At 35.6% G+C, this 21,637-nt stretch overlaps 1 protein-coding gene and 1 long non-coding RNA gene across 3 annotated transcripts; both read right to left on the bottom strand.

Moving 5' to 3' along the window:
• Positions 1–2,100: 2,100 nt before the first annotated feature.
• LOC123553130 (putative nuclease HARBI1) lies at positions 2,101–11,253 on the bottom strand. 2 transcript variants are annotated; one of them, XM_045342880.2, is made up of 4 exons: positions 11,106–11,253; positions 8,834–8,946; positions 7,511–7,622; positions 2,101–6,661 (listed from the first exon to the last, which is right to left on the bottom strand). In XM_045342880.2, exons 1-4 carry the CDS (start codon positions 11,158–11,160, stop codon positions 6,279–6,281), a joined length of 663 nt encoding a protein of 220 aa, XP_045198815.2. In that variant the 5' UTR covers positions 11,161–11,253; the 3' UTR covers positions 2,101–6,278. The 2 variants fall into 2 exon arrangements, with proteins under 2 accessions (XP_045198815.2, XP_053385175.1); XM_053529200.1 differs by lacking the exon at positions 11,106–11,253 and adding an exon at positions 10,912–11,075.
• Positions 11,254–20,660: 9,407 nt separating this feature from the next.
• On the bottom strand, positions 20,661–21,219 carry LOC128550245 (uncharacterized). Its single transcript, XR_008368176.1, has 2 exons — positions 20,975–21,219; positions 20,661–20,701 (listed from the first exon to the last, which is right to left on the bottom strand). It is a non-coding gene; the product is annotated as an uncharacterized LOC128550245 (long non-coding RNA).
• Between the last annotated feature and the right edge of the window lie 418 nt (positions 21,220–21,637).

Here is a 21,637-nt window from a genome sequence, read left to right on the forward strand (position 1 = left end):
AGTAATGATTATATGTTTTAGAGTAGCATTTCTCAGATAGTTAACTTGGAAGATATAGACATTAGCACACTAAATAGCTGGTCGCCTTTATACGGGGTAACGTACACAAAATCCCAAGACTGCACTTCACTCCTGGACCCCTCTTTCATGCCTAGCCAGATTTTTGAAAATATTGTCAAAACGTAAGAAAAGTAGATTTCGTGTAATGTTTTCAGTCAAACAAAATCACTGATTTTTACAATTAAGTTCAAAATAATGGTGTTTATTACCTAAGTTACCATGATGATTTCTGATGTGTGATTGTTTCATGATAAAAGCGCTCTAGACCTGCCGTGTGATTTCAGCAAGAAATTGCAATGGAATGAAAATTGTGAATAATGAGATTTTTTTTGAATCCGCATTTATGCGATTACCACTGCGCGATTTGTCATTTTATAACTTGTTGACCCCTGCAGCCCAATATACAAGGGCTGTTTTAAAAGTTGTGGTACTAGCGTTATAACTTGATTTTATCTGTTGAGTGAAATAAAGTCGTTAGATAATTTTGGATTTACACTAATGTAATATATAGGCGACGTTGGTCGAATTGACTTGGTCTATAATAGGTAAAGTAATGTTTGATGTTTCAGCAGGAACAGCTTACAATGGATAACAATATATTATAATTGTGTTAATTACATAGAATGTTCATCTTGATGATATCTAGGTCAAGTACGAAACTGGGTCATGTGCCGTCAAAAACTAGGTCAGTAGGTCTAAAAATAGAAAAACCTTTTGACCTCTCTAGAGGCCATATATTTCACAAGATCTTCATGAAAATTGGTCAGAACGTTCATCTCGATGATATCTAGGTCAAGTTCGAAACTGGGTCACGTGTCATTAAAAACTAGGTCAGTAGGTCAAATAATAGGAAAACCTTGTGACCTCTCTAAAGGCCATATTTTTCATGGGATCTGTGTGAAAGTTGGTCTGAATGTTCATCTTGATGATATCTAGGTCAAGTTCGAAACTGGGTCAATTGCAGTCAAAAACTAGGCCAGAAGGTATAAAAATAGAAAAACCTTGTGACCTCTCTAGAGGCCATATTTTTCATGAGATCTTCATGAAAATTAGTGAGAATGTTCACCTTGATGATATCTAGATTAAATTCAAAACAGGGTCACATACCTTTGAAAACTAGGTCAATAGGTCAAATAATAGAAAAACCTTGTGACCTCTCTAGAGACCATATTTTTCAATGGATCTTCTTGAAAATTGGTCAGAATTTTATCTTGATAATATCTAGGTCAAGTTCAAAACTGGGTCACATGAGCTCAAAAACTAGGTCACTATGTCAAATAATAGAAAAAACGACGTCATACTCAAAACTGGGTCATGTGGGAAGAGGTGAGCGATTCAGGACCATCATGGTCCTCTTGTTTCTTGAAAGCAGCCCTTGTTATATGTTATTTACCAGATTTTTTATAGCTCTCTTTCCATCTATAAAATAAAGGTTCAAAAGCGCTGTTGCTGTCGTATCTTTTTCAATAATTAGTTTTTTGCCTGTCTTACCTTAAGACTTAGTCACAGAAGTCACAAATAAGAAAAGGGTGTTTTATACATTATAGACATTAAGAAAATGTGTTGAAAAAGAAATGGTGGTCTCATAATGGCAGACTTAAATAATTATCAGTATTTTGGCTCTGAACAGCTATTTTCCCTCTTTTTGCATTTGTTACAATGAAAATCAAGACTGATCTATGCTTGACATGTATATACCATTTTCATTATAAAATAACAGGACAGATTTTTTGTTGGAAAGTTAGATCATTATTACACCACCACTACAAGTTTTGGGCTCATTTCATAGCTGATTTTGCAGTGTGTTCAACATAAAATATTATTCTTGTGTTAAACAAGAGACCCACCTTTCTTCTGAATTTTATACTGCACTGATCATGTTCTTCATCAATTTCAACCCTTTTAAGCCTTTAAATGCTTGCATGCAAAACTTTAACCGAGGTTTGATGCAGACACCAGGATGAGTAGAATAGCTCAACTATTTTAAGCTTAAAATTATAGTTACTTTTCTGGTGGTTCATATACAACATGAAGCATATATATATAGTAACAAACCATTTATTGTTTTCAGTTTCTGCGAAATTGTTTTTTTTTCCAAAGTATATGTATTCAGATTCAATATTCAAGTGAAACCAGCATTTATATGATAAATGTTTGCAAAATGATAGAATATTAACACAATGATAGAAAGTATATGTATTTATCTTGCCTCCTACAAGTTTCTTGCATTTCTATTGGTTTGTGTGTTAGGTATGCTTGAACAATTTTGAATTGAATTTTCTCTATGTTTGATAACACTGTACAGACTTTCCTGCTAGGACAGACTGCAAAAAGTATTTACTGTAAAATTTTATATGACAATGAAGTAGAAACAATTTCATATGAAAATAATAAAAAATGAATTCCAAAATATACTGAACAGCAAAAGAAACTATCCAGATGTATAACTGGTATATTTTGAAATAAAAAAAATAATTTTTTAAATTTGAATTTCTTCATACCAAAATTTCACTTCAATCAACCGAGAAGTCAGTAGTCCCACAATAGCCATTTGAAAGGCTATATCTTCTGCATGTCAGTTGCATTGTAACATCCCAATTGGGCACTCGCACTAAATTCAATGAAGTTGTATGGGGCGACCAATAATAATTTTTAATAACTTTATGCTATTTTTCGAGTTAGCCAATTATCAATTTACAGGTGAATTTCGTCAAATGTAATGTGATATGAAGAACACAAGTGATTTATAAATTAAAGTTTTTAAATAAAAAATACACCAGTTATAAAACTGAATAGTTTCTTTTGCTGTTCAGTATAACTGACTTTACAGAAAAACTACTATGAAAAATCAGACATACAAATGCAACAACAACTATAAAACAATTTTCATGAAATCAAATGAATGTAACCATTACACAATTGATGAAACACAGGTTAAAGAGAGAAATGTTTCCAATTACATAGAGGATATTACATGAGTGTCTTTCCATATTGAATTTATTAAACGAGTTGAATAAAATGATAAAATGCGAGGCTCTGCCGAACATTTTTATCAATTTTATTCAACGAGTTTAATAAATTCAATATGGAAAGTCACAAATGTAATATTCTTTTTATCACATGTTAACCTTTCTTGTCGAAACATCAAAAAATCGACTTTCTTTTACTATATAAACAAGACAATTTGACCGACGTCGCCTTTACTATAAATGACGTCGACGTCAAAGCTTTAATACACTAGTGTATTATCATTTTTAGCTCGACTATTCGAAGAATAAGTAGAGCTATCCTACTCACCACGGCGTTGGCGTCACACCTTGGTTAAGTTTTTCGTACCAGTCCACATTTTGACAAAGTCTTTTGAGATAAAGCTTTGAAACTTTCAACACTTGTTTACCATCATCATGGCCAGTTATAGGCAAGAGCACATAACTCCATCAAGGATTTTGGCTGAATTATGGCCCCTTTTGACTTAGAAATCATGGTTAAGTTTTTCGTACCAATTCATATTTAGACAAAGTCTTTTGAGATAAAGCTTTGAAACTTTCAACACTTGTTTACCTTCACCATGTCCAGTTTTAGGCAAGAGCACATAACTCCATCAAGGATTTTGGCTGAATTATGGCCCTTTTTTACTTAGAAATCTGGGTTAATATTTCGTACCAGTTCATATTTTGACAAAGTCTTTTGAGATAAAGCTTTGAAACTTTCAACACCTGTTTACCATCACCATGTACAGTTATAGGCAAGAGTACATAACTCCATCAAGGATTTTGGCTGAATTATGGCCCCTTTTGACTTAGAAATCTTGGTTAAGTTTTTTGTACAAGTTCATATTTTTTGTAAAGTGTTCGACATATGGCTTTGAAACTTTTATCACTTGTTTAGTATAATAGTCTCTATCTGTAGGAAAGAGAACATATTAACTCTGTCATCTATTTTGGCTGAATTATGTCCCTTTTTGGACTTTGAAATTGGTTCTGTTTTCATACAAGTCCATGTTTTGTCAAAATTATTTGACATATGGCTTTTAAACTTTTAACACTTGATTATCTTCGAATAGTCCAGCGCGCTGTCATCAGACAACTCTTGTTATTTAATGGCTTTATTACACTCCCGCGACGTCAAACATGTGATAAAACAATATTACAGCTAAATGTAAATTTTATTTTTTAAAAGTACAATGTATATAAATCCCGGCACTACAAACAGAAAGATAAGTTACTATCAGATCTGTTTCATTTCTTCTATTCAGTAGAGTAACATAGCACTTTTAAGCTCAATTTTGTCCAAGACTTTGATTCATGACTGGAAACGGCTACAAAACCTTTATTTATACATGCTAATTTTCAATTGTAGTAGTTAGCATGCTGAAGATGAATTCTTTTTAAAAAAGGTGTTTGTACAACTTCATTACATGTTATGGTTTGACAATAAACTACAAGAGATAAACATTTGCAAAAAGTGTTCCTTATTCTTAAAAAATATATCAAATTACTAAAGTAATATGTGTTTCCTTGCAGACCTTTACTTATGACTAGATAAAATGAGAAGTAAATGATATAGATATGAGATTCAATAACAGTTCAGTAAAAAAATGACAATTTCCATGTAAAAATGAGACGATTTCCCTGTTTTCAGACTGGTCATTTAAAAACAATATTGTAAAACATGGTTAATATGTTTGTAATTTTATGGCACTTTTAAACAAGAGAGCCATGAAGGCCCTGTATCGCTCACCTGACCTGACCTAAAGATAATCAAGATAAACATTCTGACCAAGTTATATTAAGATATGGGTCACAAATGTGGCCTCTAAGAGTGTTAACAAGCTTTATATTTGATTTGACCTGGTGACCTAGTTTTTGACCTCACCTGACCCAGATTTAATCTTGACCTAAAGTTTATGTAGTTTAATATACTGACCAAGTTTCATTAAGATATGGCCATGAATGTGGCCTATACAGTGTAAAGTAACTTTTTCTTTGATTTGACCGAATGACCTAGTTTTTGACTCCACATGACCCAGATTTGACCTTGACCTAAAAATCATCAAGATTAAAATTCTGAGTAAGTTTCATGAAGATACAGTCATAAATGTGGCCTCTAGAGTGTTAACAAGCTTTTCCTTGGATTTGACCTTGTGACTAAGTTTTTATCCCCAGATGACCCAGTATAGAACTCGTCCAAGATTTTGTTGAGGGTAACATTCTGACCAATTTTCATTAAGACTGGGCCAAAATTGTGACCTCCGGAGTGTTTACAGTAAAATTGTTGACGACGGACGGAAGATGACGGACACAGGGCGATCACAAAAGCTCACCTTGAGCACTTCATGCTCAGGTGAGCTAAAAAGAGGGTATACAGTGTTTTGCTTAGTCAGTCAGTCAGTTTGTCTATAACTAGAGAATGCTTGATCAAACTTTAAAGGATGACTCCTACAAACGATCACCCCTTCAACATGATGATGTGCACAAATCATGAGCTTGCCATGCTGGTTCAAAGTCAAGGTCACAACTTTGGGTCAAAGGTTTGAGCCTTCCATTTTGTGTTCACTCTGTTTCTACTAAACCTCTTGATAGATTTTCATGAAACTTAAGGCAAATGATAACCTTATCAAAACGATGTGTAGAAATCATAAGTCAGACAACTGTGGCTCAAGGTCAAGGTCACAATTCTGGGTCAAAGGTTTGGGACTTCCATTTTGTACCCGGTCTGTATCTCCTAATCCCCTTGAAGGATTCATATGAAACTTAGGTCAAATGACCACATCATTAATACGATGTGCAAAACTCAGAGTCAGCCATGCCAACTCAAGCTCAAGGTCACAGCTTAGGATCAAAGGTTTGAGCCTTCCATTTTGTGTCCACTCTGTATCTTTTAAACCCCTGGAAGGATTTTCATCAAACTTGGATCAAATGGTCACCTCACCAAGAACTCATGATTCAGCATGTCAACTCAAGGTCAAGGTCACAACTAAAGGTCAAAGGATTGAGCTCTGTATCTCTAAAACCACTTGAAGAATTTTCATTAAACTTGGGTCAAATGATCACGTCATAAAAGCAATGTGCATAATTCATGAGTCAGCCGTGTCAGTTCAAGGCCAAAGTCACAGTTCAAGGTCAAAGGTTTACCTTTTGAAGCTTCTCTATCCACAACAGTGGCAGGGGATTTAGCTGTCTATCAGACTGCCTTGTAGTACATAATTCATAATATGCTTAAAAATAATTTTCACACAAATGGCGGCGAATGCCTGCCCCATCATTACGGTCTGGAAGCAAGACATTACTGGCATCATTTCCAAGGTCAGGCTCTTCAGTACTGTCATCCAGTGGCTCATTCAACAACATTGCAATGTTATGGAGGACAACACAAGCCAATGTTACAAGTGCTGCCCTCTCTGGTGACATACGTAAACCAACCTGAAGACAAGGAAACCGTCTCTTCAAAATTCCAAAACTTTGCTCTATAAAAACACGTGCTCGACAAAGAGAATTGTTGAATCTTCTTTCTTTTTCACTGGCTGGCTGGTTGAACGGCGTCATAAGAAAAGGTCTGCAAGGATAGGCTGAGTCTCCAACCAGAAGACCATTATACTGTCCTGAAAGTTTATAGAAAACCTTTAAAAGTATAATTATGGTAAGAGGGCATTTATTTTGATATGAAAATTGGCCTATGTTTGAAACAATTTTGAAGCGAGAATAAGGTCAATAGAAAATATAATAGTTAACATAATGAGCACTTAACTGAATAAATACTAAACATGAAACTAAAATTCTAACATGGCTCGATCTGATTTCCAGTTAAACAAAGAAGGAAAAAGTGCTCTGTATATTCTGCGATAAACAACGGTTGACGCACTAACCGGTAAGACAGCATTTTCACGTCAATTATAACGTCAAATTGCCACATGACGTTGACGTCAAATTGCCACATGAAATCAGATACATTTCTCCTCAGGTAAATGAAGTCCAGCATGATCTTTACTAATATATGCCAATGAGCATGTCAGAATGAAAAAAATAAATGCCTTCTTCTGATTTTTTATCTAATTTACCATGGTTCATCTTCAGATGCTCCAGTATTTAACCACCCGTGCTAATGACCTTGTGGCTCAATCCCTATGCATCTCGGCTCTACAGTAAACCACATGAAGGCCTTGTTAATTTAAGTATTCTGATTCACCACATTTCTACTTTTAATACACATAACTGCCAACAGTGTTCAAGCCAGTAAATATAGATTTTTAGACAGCATGTTATTTGCCACTCTCCAACATGAGTTTGAATATATCATCAGAAAAAACCTGTCATGTAATGAATCATTATAACAGTCCAAAGATCAGTGGTTTTACAAATTTTGTGCAAATTCTGCAACACTATGTGGGGTTTCATGAAAACCTCTGCATACTTCAGCAATAGAAATAATCAGAAACAGAAACCTTTATTACCATTTTCCATTGCATCTCTCAGCCTACTATTGCGAAACACTCTTGCATCATGAACACAGCCGGGCCATTCAGCAACACAGTTTGTAAATTGGTAGTCAGCATCACATACCATCTAAAATATGAAAATGAAATTCATCTTATTCTATGCCTGGTTTACACCTGTATCAGTGTTGAAAAGTGTCTCGTCAAATTTATTCCAATACAGTACTTATATTGCAACAAATTTTGATTACATTTTTGGTCGTGATAGTGTTCTTAAGTAAGTGACAGAAATTCAAATACCAAACAAGTGCAATTAAATCAAACAGCCTATCAAAACTACTGGTTGCATTATATAATTGCAAAGGATATTCTTACGAATTTTATTTATGATATAACAAAAACATTCATAAGTATCAAGTCGATATCTAACATAGCATTCAAATTATGACTCAAACCAGTTTTTTCACAAAAAGGGAGATAATTAATAAAGAAGATCACATAGACAATTATAGTTCATATGATAACATATGGTTCCTTGTCAATGCTACCATCTCACTGACCTTACTGAATATATCAAGTATAATGTCTATACCTTACATGGTATTCCAGTTAAGTCCTAGACAAGGTTTCAAACCAATGAAATTATTCAAAAATGGGACCACCTATAGTTATACACTCCCTCTCTCTGACATCTATCAATATGCATAAAGTATCAAGTCGATACATTGTAACATTGTGTTAAAGTAATGCATCGGTCAAAGTTTTCAAAACAAGGGAGATGATTCAACAATGGAACCAACTACAGTTATATTTCCTTGTCAATGCACTCCGTCTCACTGACCTATATTAATATAACTTATCCATGTGACTTTAAATAAGCAAATAACAGAACCCTTAATAAATATTTTTATCACATGTTTGACATCACGGAAGTGCAATAAAGCCACTGAATAAAAATGATAATACACTAGTGTAATAAAGCTTTGACGTCGACGTCATTTATACTATAGGCGACATCGGTCAAATTGTCTTGTTTATATAGTAAAAGAAAGTCGATTTTTTTTATTTTTTAACAAGAATGGCTAACATGTGATAAAAAAGAATATTACACTTGTGACTTTCCATATTGGATTTATTAAACTCGTTGAATAAAATTGATAAAATGCTCGGCAGAGCCTCGCATTTTATTATTTTATTAAACTCGTTTGATAAATTCAATATGAAAAAACACTCGTAAAATATCAGCTATGCAGCTGCATAGCATTCTGACACTGTATTATGATAGACATAAAATGCCATACATATAGCAACATTATTACATTTTAGAAAAGCACACTTTACCTGCACATTAATCGAATGATATCCTTTCCGATTGACATAATCACCTTCATTGTCTGTAGGTGCTTGTATTTTTACATGGGTACAGTCAATTGCTCCCAAGACATTCGGAAATCCTAAAGAAAGCATATATTTGAAAAAATGTGCAATAACAATCAAATCTGCTTAAGCCAACACATACAATAAGAAATAGAAAACAATAATTTATGAGACAATTTTTTTCTAAAGCTTTATACTGGAGCAATGATATAAACTTCTTCCCAGCTTTATATAAGAAGTTTTTTCATGAACTTAGTATTTAAAGACCATTTGTGTTATGTACAGTACTTCGTATTTAAACTAACTGTATTACAACAAAACACTTACTTTCTGTTAAAGAGTGATATTTATGTGATAATTTAAACTATATGCATGCCATCAGGACACAGGTGCCCCTGCCCACCTAATCCTGTCACTGTAGACTCAAGGTTATATATACTCTTTATGATGTTAGAAATACAAACTGTTGAGAGCTTTAATTATGTGTATTTTTTACTTAGTGAAGGACCATACATCTGGCATAGCTAAGTAAAATCAAAAACAAAACACCGCTGCAAAACTTCACTGGCTAAAAAAATGTCTTCTATAATTGTTTTACGACTGTAGATTTAGTACATTTTGACATACATGCAGCACAAACTTTTCTTTTAGGACTTAGTCAAGGGTCAATGTGAAAAAGAAGAAAACTGGGGTGCACATAATATTATGCACATGCTGAATAATATTCCTACATGATTTCTTCATGACTTTAGGGGATTTTTTTATAGAGGTATGCAACATAAGCACTTTGTGTGTATTTTGTACAAAGTCAAGAACAATAACTTGAGTAAATCCCATGTGCACAACTTCAACTGCTGAACAATATTACTATGATGTTTAATGACCTTACGTTATATTTGAGACCTGTATATAACTAGTATATAGGCCCACCTAAAATAAAAATGACACTTTATTTTTTCTTAAACATAAATGAGCTGCCCCCTGAGAAAACAAACATAGTGTCTTTGTAACAAACATAGATACAGACCAGCATGGGCATCCACGCAGTCTGATCAGGATCCATGCTGTTTGCTTTCAAAGCCTATTACAATTAGAGGAACTGTTAGCAAACAGCATGGATTCTAACCAGACTACGCGGAGCCACTATGTTGGTTTTCTCATGGCGTGGCTCATATTATATTAAAAGAGTTGAGAGGTATATAGGTAGCATGCTTTATATCACAACAATATAGCCTCTCCAGTTGATGCCCATAGAGGCATTGGAGAGTACTTCGTGGCAGTTGAATAATGAAAATTTTTAAAATACTTTTTAAAAGTCCTTGACTAATGAGCCATTCCCAGTGTTAAGGCGTGTACTTAAGACATGCATGACTTAATCTTTGAGACAAGCATATGACTACTGGCAGGATCAACGGGGTAGCTACTCTGAGACGCAGCTTATGCTCTCGCAAGCCGCCGCTTGTTCGGGTCACTCCCGTTGCAAAGGCCACCGAGATGGCCCGCTGCTGGGTTTGTCCCTACTACGGCTGCGGCAAAGCAAGCGAGCACGGCTGCTTCTCTTATGCCCGGCAACCGTCTTTCATGTAAACAATGTACACTGACATGTAGTCCAACTAAATGTATGCAGGTCGTGGTATTGTGATAATTTTTGCACCTGTAGGCACCTGTAGGCAAATATTTCTTCTCAACGAGGTAGCGGCCGCCATACCGTAAATTACACAGTTACATTACTGACAGTCTGTGAAATCAGTCTGTCTTGCAGTCGAAAAATTCAGACTCAAAGTACATGATTGGTGATATACTTCAAGAAACAATCTGTCACAGTCAGATAGGACAATAAATTATAATTTTCAAAGGTTGAGTTGAACGAACATGTTCAAAATACAACTCGTACATACATGCGGTTTGGTACGAGTGTTTTAAGTACGAAAAAGTAACATGATAAAAGAAGACGATAGTAAGTTACTGGGTAAACAAAACACTTTTATCATTCCAAACTAAAAAATACAAATTTAGAATATATTAAAGACACTGATCTTTACGCATTGAAGAAAATCTTGGAAAACGAATACATCATTCCCCAGCGACAGATGGTCGGCCATTTATGGGCCATTTGCAATTCACGAAATGACACGAGTATTATTTCCCTTGATCAAGGTCAATCCATATTTAGTAACATTTTATGGGTTTTTTTCTTACTGATTATTTTTAGCAACAGAATGTAAACAATGCTTACTGCTGAGTCGGTAAAACTTTTCTTTTGCAGCCTGTGCCCGTTCCTGCCTCGGCATCTTTATGAAATCCTTAGCCTTGCTAGCAAGTCCACAGGCAACTCTGAAAACACTCCGACACACTGAAGCCTCTGACAGCCCTACCGAATCTCCAACGAGACGCATAAACGAGCCAGTTGCAAAAAAACGGAGAGCTGCCAGAAGCTGCAGTACCGGTGGCACTGCATGACTCCGTCTTGTCGGTCTGGCAAGGAATCTGCTTACAATACCCAAAATGTAGAAGATACTGGCCCTGGAAAAACGATACCTCTGCCGAAGTTCATCATCAGTCATGTCTTGAAGACGAAATCTTTGTCTAAAACGACGTCTGTCGCGGAGGCGACGCCGACGGAAGCGTCTAATCGCCATTTTGTTTCTTTGAGATAAGCTCTTGAGACAGCCCAACCCTTGACTCAAGAAATCTGAGAAAAATCTCAGCGCGTAAGTTGAGATTTTACTGAGATTTTTTTTGTGAAAGCCAATCTGAGAAAAATCTCAAGCTGAGAATCAAAGTTGAGATTTTTCTCAGACTTGAGCTGAGATTTTGACTTGAGAACGTTAGTGAAAGCGGGGCCAGATTTATTATTTCTTAAGCAAAGTATTGAGTGCTGGAATAAGGGATCAAGTAGTTCAGATTTCTAATGGGAGTCAAGTAACCTTGGTCAATAGCAACGGTCTGGGTCCTTAGTTTGTAAAACAAAAGTAATGAACAGTTTAACCTACGGTACTGGAGAGTTTTCCATTCTAAGGATTTCAACATTTCAGTTACACTGCGTGTATAGTTGTAATCATTCATAACATACCCAGAGGTGGTATAGTACGTCATCAACAGGTGCGCGCAACACTTCCCGATGCGGCTTTTTTATGTCAAAACACTTCGATTCGGTGAGTAAGCTTGCGATTATTTCATTCGTAACGAACAGCTTTGGAAATGTCATACAGTCTAAAGTACCCGCCTAGGTCTCTAGTTTATCACTGAAGTTTGCATTTTGCAACAAAGTCTTACGTTTAAGAGAACATTCGAGCATAATGCACTTCATGGAAACACTTCCCCATCCACCGCGCTATATCATATCGCATAAGAAGAGTTTTCATGCATTTCTAATGACCCAGTGCCTTGACGGATGCTCTTTTATGGCAAACGGAGCTCAGTGATACCTTGATTAATCATCGGAATCAATAGTTTCAAAGAAATCAGTAATATAAAATTCCGCCTTCCCGGTTCACCAGGTAAAACGATGCACTTCCCGGCTCACCGCCCGTGTGGCATCGTGATAGTACTTAAATTGAGTAATCTTTCTATTTATTTTGACGCATGATACTTAAGTTGCCATACCAGCAAAACTAGTATTTAGCAATGAACGTTTATGTCAGTGATAAACAGTGCTTTATTTACCTTGTAAGGGCTATGTTTTGACAGATTTACTCTTTCTTTTTCAGATCAGAACTGAAAAGACCTGAGATAGTCGTAACTGTTTATAAGAACTCAAAATTTTGAAGCGGCAAGCACTTGGAGTTCAGCAGTATGATATCCGTGGACAGATGAGCATAAACTGCATATAGTAATTCATGCATTCCTCGGGAATGAATAAATTATACGTCAAAAAAATCAGAATTGTAGAAAGAACAATACCCGCTTTTTGTGGAAGTTTGTGACAAAATCATTAAATGTCGGAAATGATAAGATTTTTAGATTCACTCGCTGGTAATATGTGCAGACACCGTTTAAAACAGCTCACTGTTAAGTGTGACCAATACCGTACAATATGTAGTCATGAAGAACTTTTGTTGACGGAATTTAATGTGATTTTGCGTGACTACGGTGACCTTAAAACAATTGTGATTTTTTTAAAGAAACATTTTCATCTGTCTGTGTCGAAGTCACAGTCTTGTCAGTGCCTCTCCTGTCTTCTAAATATCATTTGACAGAATCTGATGAAAGGCAACAGCAGTTTGAAACTTTGTATGAAATATAGTCGACACTCATAACGGATAGAACACAACAATGTAAATATTTTTGTTTTCTGTATGTTTCGGTCAATAAACGTTCACAAATTATATAGAGATATTGCCACTTTATCAAGTTTTGTGTTATTTTAATGCCATTTTGGAGTTAAAATATAACTGTAGTTGTGCAAAATCTCAACATTTTCTAATCTAATAGTTTCAAGAGTTATTATATTCTGATTTTTGTTGATTTTGAAGCATAGCGGCAGTGCATCTCCACTTCAAGATATAATTTTCATAATTACAAAAACATGTACATTGTGTATATCATGGCAGTAATAGGTTTTAACGGTAACTTATCAATAACATTCAGAGCTTTCTTTTCCTTGTTATTCCTTCCTCTACATATGTTGACATATTCTTTGAATTTTTTTTTTACCACAGAAAGCTGTTGTCGTCTACTGAGAATGTAGATGAAAACAAACGGCAAATTAAAATAAAACACTTTTAATTTCATATTAACCATGTTGTCGAGTGTATTATGCATTTTAGAATATGCGATGATAAATTACCAATCGTCTTTATCGTTTTTCTTTCACAATAAAATTACCTCAAAAGGTTTTTTTTAAATTATTTTAGGATTTCCTGTCATGACTGAATATTACCAATTGTTGAGAATATGTGACATAGAGATGTACACTACTTCTTGACCGAAAAAATAAGGCATACAAAGTGGAACGATTTTGTCAGATACGCGATCCTAATAAAACTTGTAAAAATATTACATGAGCTGATAAGGGTTTGAATACAAAATCAATAAAATTTCCAAATTTGAATAATCTTTTATACAACAACATTTTCAACAACTGAATAGTTTATGAAAAGTAATATAATTTACATTGCAAGTAAATTGTTCTACCAGTGTTCAAGCTCACTACGAGTTTTATGCGTTAAGATTTGCCAGCAAAATCTGAACATTGGTCACTATCAAATCCTGAACCGCTTTCTAGTGTAGATTCGATCGATGTCCCATTCTACTAAGTGGTAATTATAATTCAGTTGCTGTCCTTCTTGTTCTTTCCTTGTGCACATCTAAACCCCTTTGATACGAAAATTACGTGGGCGCGAGACAGTTATTTCTCATTTTTCCCGAGCAATTGTGATGAACACGTGGCCCCTGAAACGTTAAACAAAATTATATAGCAGCATATCATTAACAAGAAATATCTTTAAAAATGATGGTCGGCGAATTGTAATAAGGAAAGAAGTTTATGAATTTTTCATCTAACATTCATCTTTCATATAACATTTTTCAAATTGCAAAACTAAACACCACACTTTAACAATTTAAATGGTTCTCTTTTAATTTTTCGCGAAGGTTTCGTAGGGTTGCAATTTTGTTTCGTTTATCCTTAGACGAATAATTACAGCAGTAGTTTGATGAAGATTCATGAAGCGGTTCATGAGAAGAGGTCATTAAACGTGTTTATATTTTTAGCTAAATTGGTCCCTATCCCCATTTGTAACAAAATAGCAGGAGACCTTACGATATTGTTACACATCGAGTTTGATAAAAATTCATTACATTTTAGTGGTTAATGCGAAGAAAGGCATATCTACTTTTAGCTATAGTGGTCCATAATAGGGCCCAAGTTCCTATATAAATAAATTTGGAAGAGGACCTTATAATGATGCTCTTGACCAAGTATGACAAAGATCCACCAAGCTGTTCATGAGACGCTGTATAAAGGCATTTCTAGTTTTAGCTCTAGCAGCCCCTAAAAGGGGTCAAATGTTCCAGCTGAACAAAGTTGGCTGCGGGCCTAATAAAGATGCTACAAATCAAGTTTGATTAGAATACATGAAAAAAAAATTAAAGGATTTTTTTATTTATTATTTTTATTTATTTCTAAAATAGGCCAACTGATCCCGCTTTAACAAATGCATATTCGCTATTCATGAATCTTTGGACAATGACGTCACACCTATAAAAAGTGAAGGTCAAGCAAAACATACAATTGTAATTATTTCAATATTTCTGTTTCATAAGCAAAGTTTGACTGTAGAAATATCACATACTTTAGATAAACTGTATGCAGCGTACCTTTATTTCAGTGTAATGAAATTCAGTCATTATATAGCATTTATATAATGAAACAGATTTCAGCTGAGTTCAATATTTGCATACCATGCTAAAGAAAAATATTCATATATAATAAATCAGTTAAATAATTTATAACAAATATATCAAAGCAAACAAGTACTCATTTTAATATGCAATCTGAATAAGTCACAAAAGCAAGAAACCTTTTCATATGCAGACGACAATTGTAACAAGGAAAATCTTTTAAAAAGCACTTCTCTACATAAAAGACTCTTATCACACCCTTATTCATGTGATACGCAGACCGTATTCAGCTCTTTCTTTAATTTGATATATTTTGGTATTTGAACAGGTTTTTATCATATTTATTTAACTTACTTATCATTTTGAGATATATCAATATTCTTGCTAAATATACTGAGCCAAAGTTAGCTTTAAAACTGTGAACAGCGTCGTTTAGGATAAACGCTTTGTCTACATTTCACTCAGCGTAGCACAATCAACAGAGTGAAAGAAATTGACACTCTCGTCCAATCAGGCAGAGCGTTGCACAAATCTTCCACTTTGATAAATTATCTATAATGCGTTATCAAGTAGTTTGATTTGCCAACTGACGTCACGTGGCATAGGTAACGAAAACGAATTTAGACGGCGTCGCCGAAAAACTAAACTGCATTGGTGCGACTTAATACCTTCAAAGTTATATCAAAATGTTGCTCCTTAAAAGCACAGCACATGATAATAATTTTACTACACAATTTTGCTTTACTTAGCATGATAATATCAATGCATGTTCTTATTTCTCTCATAGAGTCTTGCCTTGAACTCGAGTTCGGAATCAAAGCCATCCCACTCGATCATTTTAGATGACACAACATATGTGTTATCGTGAAAAAGTAATTAGAGTAACAAGTTAACTAATGATTTCCAAAATACTTTCTATTTAAAAGTGAAACTAAATATCATCACGTGTTGAAATGCCTATCTAACTACTCCTGATTAAGGTTTATCTACTGTAAAATTAATTAAATTAAATAAGTTATTTATATCCATACCTTCAAACAGCAACCGACATAGTCGTGTTTGGTACAAGACCTCTGAACGTAGAAATCCTTGTCTGTGGCAATTCTGTCACTTCTCAGTGTTATATCGTACATCTTTTCGAAAATATTATGTCTGTCATGCCAATCACTCAGCAAGCATTTTTAACATATATTGACAATTCCATTGATGAAAAGTAGAAATTTGGTTTTCTTTTTCATCTTTCATGTACCTAAAATAACAAAAATAAGGAAATGATAGAACATATATCATACACGTTTATAGTATACAACAAATGTTCAAGATATGCCTCATTCTTTTAATATTACCTTCAAATGTTTAAATGAAGTTTACGGACCATCTAGTACAAGCACTTAAACGACTATTTATTCCAGTTAATATAACTTTAAGGCAAGAGAGGTCACATTTACAGTGAGCGCTGTCTCGATTTTAGTCATACTGGAAATTGATGAGCCGGGAAGGATATCAATTCAGCTGATGAACCGGGAAGGCGAAATTTTAATTTACTGATTTTTCGGGAAGTTTAGATTCCGATAAATAATCAAGGTATCACTGACATCTGTCTACTATAAAAGAACACCCGCCAATGCTAGGATTTGTCAGAAATGCATGGAAACTCTTGTTATGCGGTATAATATGGTGTGGTGAATAGGGAAGTGTTTCCATGAAGTGCATTGTGCACGAATGTTCTCTTAAATGGAAGGCTTTCTTGAAAAATGCAAACGTCAATGATAAACTAGACACATGTGCGGGTACTTTAGACTATATTTCATTTAAGAATCTATTCGTTATCAATGTTATAATCGCAAGTTTACTCACCGAATCGAGATGTTTTGACATTAAAAAGCCGCATCGGGAAGTGTTGCGCGTACCTGTTGATGACGTACTATACCACCCCTGATACCTAGCTGCTGACCTTTGGACTCGTTCAAGTCTATGGGTGAGGGTTTTCTGCCAGGGATGCCACACAGTTGAACAGTATTCTAGCTGGGGGCGGACATAGGTGGTGTATGCAGCTTCTTTGACCTTTATGTTATCTGTCTTGTCATTTCTCTGAATAAATCGAAGGGAAGAGGTTGCCTTAGAAGTTACGTTTTCTATGTGTTGTGACCAGTTCAGATCATTGGAGATAGTTATTCCTAGGTATTTAGCTGATGAGGTGGACTTTAACTCTGTATTGTGTAACCTGTATGGATATATAAAGGGATTTCTCTTCCTACTTACTCTAAGGACTTCACATTTGTCGGGGTTAAATTCCATTTGCCAGACTCTTTCCCATGTTTCTAATTTATGGAGATCTTCTTGAAGGGCTATGCTATCATTATTTGATTTGACAGTGAGGTATACGATGGTGTCATCTGCAAACATACGGGTTTTACATTTGACTGAGTCAGGCAGGTCGTTAATGTATACAAGGAAAAGGCAAGGCCCAAGGACAGACCCCTGTGGAACTCCAGACAGGACCTGAAGTTCGCTGGACAGGTGACCTTCAACTGCGACCTTCTGGGTACGATTAGAGAGGAAGGATTTGACCCAATTAGTTATTTGGGGACTAACACCTAGGGATTGTAACTTGTAAATTAGCCTCAAATGGTCGACTTTGTCAAATGCCTTAGAAAAATCCATTACGATGACGTCAGTTTGTTGGCCTTGTTCTAAATTACTATAAAGTTCCTGGGTAAAATTACTAAGCTGAGATTCGCAACTATGACCCGACTTAAAACCATGCTGGAACTGGCTGATAATATTGTGTTTGTCAAAGAAGGACATAAGATTTGAAACCAAGATGTGCTCAAGGAGTTTGGACGCAATACAGGTCAGAGAGATTGGTCGATAGTTGCTGGGTTTTGATTTGAGACCTTTTTTAAAGACTGGTGCAACTGTTGCCTTTTTCCAGTCTTGAGGGACAATGCCTGTATTTAATGATAAATTGAAGATGTGGCAAAGGACGGGGGCGATTTCTTGATGAAGTTCCTTGAGAACACGGGGGGATAATTCATCTGGCCCCGACGCTTTATGTGGGGATAGGCCAAGAAGGAGTTTGTCAACACCCTCTGGAGTTACATTTATTTGGTCCATTAGGGAGGAAGGGGATGTTAACAGTTTGGAGCACAAATGTTTAAGGCTTAGGGGCTTAGGTGGGGAGAAAACTGATTCAAATTGCTTAAGGATGTTTGCTTTAGTGACTGGATCAGTATGGGTGAAACCATCTGATTTGAGTGGGGCTATGCCGACATTTTCTTTTTTGTTATGTTTGATGTAGCTATAGAATTTCTTATTTCTACCAGGTTGGGAATTATGGCTAAAGATGACGTTTTCCATGTATGACCAGTATGAGGCTCTTATTTGCCTTTGTATATAGGATTTTAGGGACTTCAGTTTCTGGTTCTTAGCTTGATTTGGGGATTTGTTGAGTTTGTGATAGAGTTTATCACGCTTGTGGATAAGCCTGATAATTCTGGGAGTTAACCAAGGCAAGTCGGCACGGGATTTGGATATTTTAGTAGGGATATGCTTGATACAAGATTCATTTAAGCTGTCCTTAAATGAGTTCCAAGCCTCATCAGGGTTTGTATGGGCCTTACTAATAAAACTACTACTAAATGAGCGCATGTCAGATCTGATCGCCTCCCAGTTAGTTTTCCGATATTGTTTTATTAGTCTCTTTGGCTGGATGGACCGCCCTCTGTTTATTTTGACCTCATGAAATACTATATCATGGTCAGAGGTTGCAAGGCCGGGAAGTGTCTTGACGAGGTGGACATGGGACGGGTGGGAGGTAAGGAAGAGGTCAAGGGTATTGGACAACCTGGTTGGGACTTTTACCATCTGTTCCAAATTTAGGTGGGACAGTTTTTCCATAAAATCTTCATAGAGACTTCTATTTTTACAATTTGGTTTGAGTGTTTCATTGACCCAGTTGATATCAGGCATGTTGAAGTCTCCGAGGAGCCATATTATGCTATCCTTCGGGATTTTACTTAAGGATGACCACAGTTCAGACAATGATAGTTTGTCAAGTTCATGTGGTTTATAGTATGCTCCAACATAAATGTTTTTTATACCAGTTAAAGTTATTTTTGACCATGTTATATTACAGTTAGTTTTAAGGTCAGGTTGTTCTTGACTGAGTAACGCTTTAGAGATCATCACTCCCCCGCCCTGTCCACCACACCTATCATCCCTAAAGACACTATAGTTTAGGGTATCTGGAAAAATTTCAGAAGAACTGACATCAGGTTTTAACCAGGTTTCAGTGAGACAGATAATATCAGGTTTGACTTGGTCTACCATTAGATGCAAGTCAGGTATTTTATTCTTTACGGACCTACAATTGATGTTGAGAATAGTGAGGCGCTCTGAGTTATTGAGTTTGACTTTAGGTGGCCTTGACTTACTTTTGGGGTTGGGGGTGGATGTTGCTTTTGGGGTTGAAGGAGCGTCTTGAAGAAAAGAGGAGTGGTCTACATTTGTACTGATATTATCATGATCATTAGTTAGGGGTGCATAATATGAAGTATCACAAAGACTATTAAGGGAGTCAGTCAACGAAACTGAATAATTAGGAGAACCACATTGACAACAATACCAGCTAAACTTAGAGTCTGATAACCTGTTGTATGTGGAATTACCTACCCCTTCACAAGCTGCATGATACCATGTTTCACAGTCATCATATAATATGCCCTTCTGGGACCATGAGACATTTTCAGAGCACTTACCACAAGCATACTGGGTGCCACTGCAAGGACCTGGATTTGGTTCGATGTCTGAGATTTGGCTGGCCAGTAGGCAGAACATATAAATCAGGGTTGATTTACTAGCATTGGGCATTTCTTTATGCTTCTTAAGTGCTATTATGTGTTTGAAAGCATTCATGATAGAAGCACCTGTTAACATTTGTTTTGGGACCAAGCAGTCATCTACTGATGTTTTGGGGTATACTGCTTTTGGGGTAACATTACACACTAATACCAGTGCAAAAAGGCAGAACAGGGTAATCCTAAGATCCATACTCCCCAGCTCCGACTGCAACAACGATGTCACTTTTATCCGGAACTTCCGCTGTATCCGAATTGACCGCAAGTTCGAATGCAGGTCTGGTACACTAAGCACGGTGGGAAAATCAAGGGAATACCTACTCAGACTAATACAGGTTAGTTTGTTTACCACCACCAATGCAAGAAAAGTAAAGATACTGTTGGAAGTAAAGTGAATTAAATTTTTGTGCACTTTTTGAAAAACAGGATGTGAACTGCTCTCGACGCATGCGCAACTATATTTGATAGTTTTCACTTTGGTGAAAAATATCTTCTTTTCCACTGGAACGGATTTGCAGACTAGAAAAAATTGTTTGTTATGGAGGCAGTAAACAGTTTTCTGAGCTCCTCAGCCTAGAGTCGCCTACCTAACTTTCAAAACCTCACACAAAAGTCTGTAACCACACACCTGAAATAAAGATATTGCAACATTAACATCACTGTATGTCTATCGTTACAAACCATCTACAATACATCTCTAATATCTAGTTTTCTGTTTACAAGACCTGAATTTTGTGCTCTCCCGGTCGCGGAAACTGATGACGAAAAAACCTAAATTTGCCAATTTTTAAATCGCTGCAGAAAATTTCCTGAAAATTATAGCCCCAACTGCTACACTGTTCCATACTCCAGTAACACTGTAAAATCTGAAAATAAGCTCAAATATATGTGCCATCCGTACCGTTTCTTCACTGTTCCAGTTTTCCTGAGGTCCCTGCTAAAATGACAACCCCCCTTTAAGCTAGCTCAGAGGAAGCATGTATACGCTCCTGCAAGTCATTACGTCATACTATCAAGATCAAGGCTACTCAACTGATTTTTTTTAAATAAGTGAAACTCAATTCTAGCCGCTGAAACTTCAATTCTAGCAATTATTATAATTTAGAAGTTCAAATATGCACTTCATTCCGTAAATTGCCTCTTATTTGTAAATTTCATCCCGGCCAATTCGCCACTAACGGCTCAAAACTGTTTACTGCCTCCTATAGATTATAGATCAAACTACCTTTCAGTAAAGAAAACCAGATGTTACATTTACATGGTGGAAGAAATTTTGACCTTACACTGAAACAAATAAGTATCCTGTGTACCTTCTATCTATGAATTGATATCATCTTTTGTAAGATATCTAATTTATTGATACACTTGAAAAAATAAACGGATGTCAGTTGATAAGATTTGATAACTGAATATTCAGTTATTGAAAACAACTTACATTATATATTATATTATTGAAGTAATAAGATTCGTTATATCATTAAATTACACTGAAATTGTACTATCATATCAAAACTCTACTCAGTGTTTAAGTCAGGTAGATGTTAGGATTTATTGATCTGGAAAA

Source organism: Mercenaria mercenaria, chromosome 17, assembly GCF_021730395.1.
Source record: "Mercenaria mercenaria strain notata chromosome 17, MADL_Memer_1, whole genome shotgun sequence".
Taxonomy (NCBI): domain Eukaryota; kingdom Metazoa; phylum Mollusca; class Bivalvia; order Venerida; family Veneridae; genus Mercenaria; species Mercenaria mercenaria.